Source organism: Pterocles gutturalis, unplaced genomic scaffold (assembly GCF_000699245.1).
Source record: "Pterocles gutturalis isolate BGI_N339 unplaced genomic scaffold, ASM69924v1 scaffold21333, whole genome shotgun sequence".
NCBI classification, from domain to species: domain Eukaryota; kingdom Metazoa; phylum Chordata; class Aves; order Pterocliformes; family Pteroclidae; genus Pterocles; species Pterocles gutturalis.
The window spans coordinates 1,123-5,075 of record NW_010126114.1 but is presented as its reverse complement, the minus strand read 5'-3'; the positions used below and the strand labels follow the sequence as shown (position 1 = coordinate 5,075).

The 3,953-nt window shown below is 51.4% G+C and overlaps 1 protein-coding gene across 1 annotated transcript; it reads left to right on the top strand.

The window, feature by feature from the left end:
• Positions 1 to 412: 412 nt before the first annotated feature.
• GPR162 (G protein-coupled receptor 162) lies at positions 413 to 3,703 on the top strand. Its single transcript, XM_010078865.1, has 4 exons — positions 413 to 1,252; positions 2,058 to 2,247; positions 2,798 to 2,949; positions 3,116 to 3,703. Exons 1-4 carry the CDS (start codon positions 413 to 415, stop codon positions 3,641 to 3,643), a joined length of 1,710 nt encoding a protein of 569 aa, XP_010077167.1. The 3' UTR covers positions 3,644 to 3,703.
• Positions 3,704 to 3,953: the final 250 nt, after the last annotated feature.

The following is a 3,953-nucleotide window of genomic DNA, read 5'->3' as shown; positions in this document are numbered from 1 at the left end:
AGGGGGATGAAATAGATGGGGAGGGAAAAAAAAAGTGAGCCCAAGCGAGTGAGGGAAGCAGCACTGGCAAGTGTTTATGAGAAAGAGAGAGAAAGAAGGTGGAAGAAAGAAAGAGAAAGAAGGTGGAAGAAAGAAAAAGAAAGAAAACAAGGGAAAAAACAGGTGAAAAAGTTAGAACAAGGGGAAGAAATGTAAACAAACAGAAGTGAAAGGGAGGACTGAAAGTGAGACAGGGTTATTGGCTGTTCTGCCTAGCACCTGGTGGCAATGCCTTGAACCCCTCCAGCGTGCGTACACCTCGCCTCACAGCAGCAGATGAGGAGGGACGTGGCTCCCCCAGCGTGGAATACCACTCACCCTCTTACAAAATTCCAGCGGCAGGGACAGGGTACAGCCTAGCAGGGGTGGCAGCATGGGGGACTCTGAATCAGAGTCCACCTTGCACAACAACTCACTGTGGTGGCTGGCATGTGGGATGTTAGCCCTGTTGGCCAACTCTTGGATCATCCTCAGCATCACAGCCAAACAACAGAAACACAAGCCCCTCGAGCTGCTGCTATGCTTTCTTGCTGGGACCCACATTCTCATGGCAGCAGTACCCCTCACCACCTATGCTGTGGTGCAGCTGCGGCGTGAGTCCTCTGACTACGACTGGAACGAAAGCATCTGCAAGGTCTTTGTCTCTACTTACTATACCCTGGCGCTGGCCACCTGCTTCACAGTGGCCTCCCTTTCCTACCACCGGATGTGGATGGTGAGATGGCCAGTCAACTACCGGTTGAGCAATGCCAAGAAGCAGGCTCTGCACGCAGTCATGGGTATCTGGATGGTATCATTCATCCTCTCCACCCTGCCCTCCATTGGCTGGCACAACAACGGTGAGCGTTACTATGCCCGTGGCTGCCAGTTCATTGTCAGCAAGATAGGGCTGGGCTTCGGTGTCTGCTTTAGCCTCCTGCTGCTCGGAGGAATCGTCATGGGCTTGGTGTGCGTGGGTATCACTTTCTACCAGACCCTATGGGCACACAGAAGACGCCGGCGGTGCCGCCATCAGAGGGCAGAGGAAGCATCATCCTGCTCTTCATCAGCACATACCACTTTCAATGTGCCAGCCATTGTAGTGGAAGATGTACGAGGCAAAAGGAGGTCTTCACTGGATGGCTCTGAGTCAGCCAAGACCTCCTTGCAGATGACCAACCTCATCAGCGCTATTGTCTTCCTGTATGACACACTCACTGGGGTACCTATCCTGGTAAGCAGCAAGTTCTCCCTTTCCCTTCAGAATCTACACTTAAACTAGATTTCCATTTCTCTCAAATTTTAGAAAAGAAACTCTACCTTCTTTCCACCAGCCACAGAACTGCCACATCTGAATCTGTGTTATTCTGAGGGACGGTTTTAAAAAGATTGCAGTAATTCTCTCATCCTTCCTCAGCAGCATTTTGTTAAGATGAGTCTAAGCCTGGGGAACACACAACACACAGCTAAAACCACTGTGAAAGTTTTAAGTGGCTAAGAGAGGAAATTATTCTGCAAACTTACAGGGGGATCTACTTCTGCAAAAACAATGAGAATCCTATTTCTCCAATTTGCTTCTGAAGAACTGATACACCAGCTTTAAAAGCTGTTGAAGACAGTTTTCTTTTTCCTTCTGCTTGTATGGTCACCATTCAGGTTTTGGCTGGCTGGTTGATCCTCTGCAAACTGAAAGCTGGGGAAGTTCTCAAAGGGAACCATTAAGAGAACAGAGGCTTAGTCACAGCTTTTATTTCCACTGGTTGTGTCCTTTGTTGGCATCTATTTATCTCCAGCTCATAGTGAGCATGGGGAAGAAGGGATGTTATCACCAGGTCTCATGTTTAGAGATATGACAGCTTGGAATATGGTCCAGCAAACCTGGGGCAACACCCAGGGTTCGAAGTGGCATGGGGTAATTACTTGTCGAATCCTTTACAGACCAATTACGTTCTACTACAGAATTGACTCTTGTTACCTTTTTCCCTTGATCCCCACTTCTGTCTTCTTTCTCAGCATTGTTTCTCTCTCTTACCTCAAAGGTCGTGAGCTTTTTTAGCCTGCGCTATGATACAGCCCCCACCTGGATGGTCCTGGCTGTGCTTTGGTGCTCCATGGTGCAGACCCTGCTGCTCCCCTCCTTCATCTGGTCCTGCGAGCGCTACCGAGCAGATCTCCGCACTGTGTGGGAGCAGTGTGTAGCTATCATGTCTGAGGAAGATGGAGATGACGGTAAGCTCCTCAGCACCCCACAGTCACCTTTCTTCACTACCACCCTGCCTGAAGGACTACAGAGCAAAGAGGGGTCTGCCTTGGGAAAAGGACCTGACGGTGCTAGGAGTGGTGGGGTGGCTAGGTGGGATTCATATTATAGCTTGGAGTCAGCAACCATGAGGAAATTTATTCTGGAGAACGCTCTCCCACTCACTTGCTGCCTTAAGACTCACTAGCATCCAGGGAAAATTAATGCAACATCCTTCACAGTAGATGCAATAGTATAGATCTGTACAGCTGCCAAATCACAATGAAAGTGACATGCCAAGCCTCAGCCCAACTCGCCAAGCCAAAGGTCCAGCTTCTGGCAGTGAGCGATTCAAAAGTGAGACAGAAGAAACAGGGCACTCTCTGGGTGCTTTAGTGCTGCTGCAAGCAGAGATCCTTGTTCAGAGGTGAGCCCTGAGGGCTGCAATTAGGGCAGCAGTTAGGATCCCATCCAGGTGCCCTGAAAACACTCCTCTTGTGGCTGAAAAGTGTTGACTGCCATTCTCCTTTTTGCCAATAGATGGTGTGTGTGATGATTACAGCGATGGCAGGATCTGCAAAGTAAGATTTGATGCAAACGGTGCTGCAGCTGTGAAGCGGGACTCCCAGGACATCAAGCTGCTACCCATGCACCACATGTTGTTGCCCCAGGATAAGGTGCACTACCTGCAGGTGAGCCAAGAGCTAGCAGGGGCAGCCCCATAACCCACTTCCTTCTCTGTCAGTCCCCCACGCCTTTGTGTCCTCTTGACTCTCTTCTCTGAGAAAGTCTCAGCTACTCCCCTCCTGTTTGGTCTCTTCAAGCCTCCCATCACCTGCCTCCTTCTCTATTTTCTAGGTCCCTATCTCCCGCAGAATGTCACATGATGAGACTAACATCTTCTCCACCCACCGCTCCACTCCATCCTTCCTACACAAGTGGTCTTCATCTGATGACATCCGCATTTCCACCCACCGCAAGCCTGGGAGCCCCAGCTTTTTGCCACCTCAGCTGCGTGACTACCAGCACCGTCGGAGGCCCCCAGATGATGAGCTGACAACCTTACGGCAGTTTTTGGAGGGGGGGCTGATGCCCCGGGGCTCCAGCTCCAGCGCCTGCTTCTTCCGAGATGAGATCACCACGTTCATCGACGAGACGCCACAACCCCCCCCAGCCTGCAGCCCACGGCACTCCCGTCTCATGCTTGCATCACGCCGCGATCGCCGCCTCTCCCTCGGCAGCAGAGAGGAGGAGAATGCTGACTGGCCACGGCGCTGCTCCCTGGCTGGCAACAAAGCCTGGCATCTGCAAGACGGAGAGCAGGCGCCGCATGAAAGGACCCTTGAGGCCTGTGAGGCACAGACCTTCCAGGATCCCAAACTATGAGAGACAGCATCAAAAACATATAGTGCCATCACAATTTTTAAATAGAACTTCAAGTGTTCCCTTTGTCCTGGGACCCGACCACTAATTTGCATTCTCATCTTTCTCGCCAGCAGGCAGGAAACATGGCACCCCACGCTGGTGGGGGAAAAAGAAGTGGGACAGACCTGCAGAACGGAGCATCAGGACAGACATAAGCAGCTCGTGCCTGCTCTCAGGTTACAAACACACCCCACCGCTGCCACCACCACTTGGCACCCTTGCCAGTCCTGTCCCTTTGTGAACTCCACCCTCGCATCCGCTCTGCCCTAAG

What these genes read in the sequence shown, in the direction of transcription:
- GPR162 (XM_010078865.1), top strand. Translation starts at nt 413, where the DNA reads ATGGGGGACTCTGAATCAGAGTCCACCTTGCACAACAACTCACTGTGG. An exon ending in TCACTGGGGTACCTATCCTG is followed by an intron (nt 1,253 to 2,057) that starts GTAAGCAGCAAG and finishes CTTACCTCAAAG; the next exon opens with GTCGTGAGCTTTTTTAGCCT. An exon ending in TGAGGAAGATGGAGATGACG is followed by an intron (nt 2,248 to 2,797) that starts GTAAGCTCCTCA and finishes TTTTGCCAATAG; the next exon opens with ATGGTGTGTGTGATGATTAC.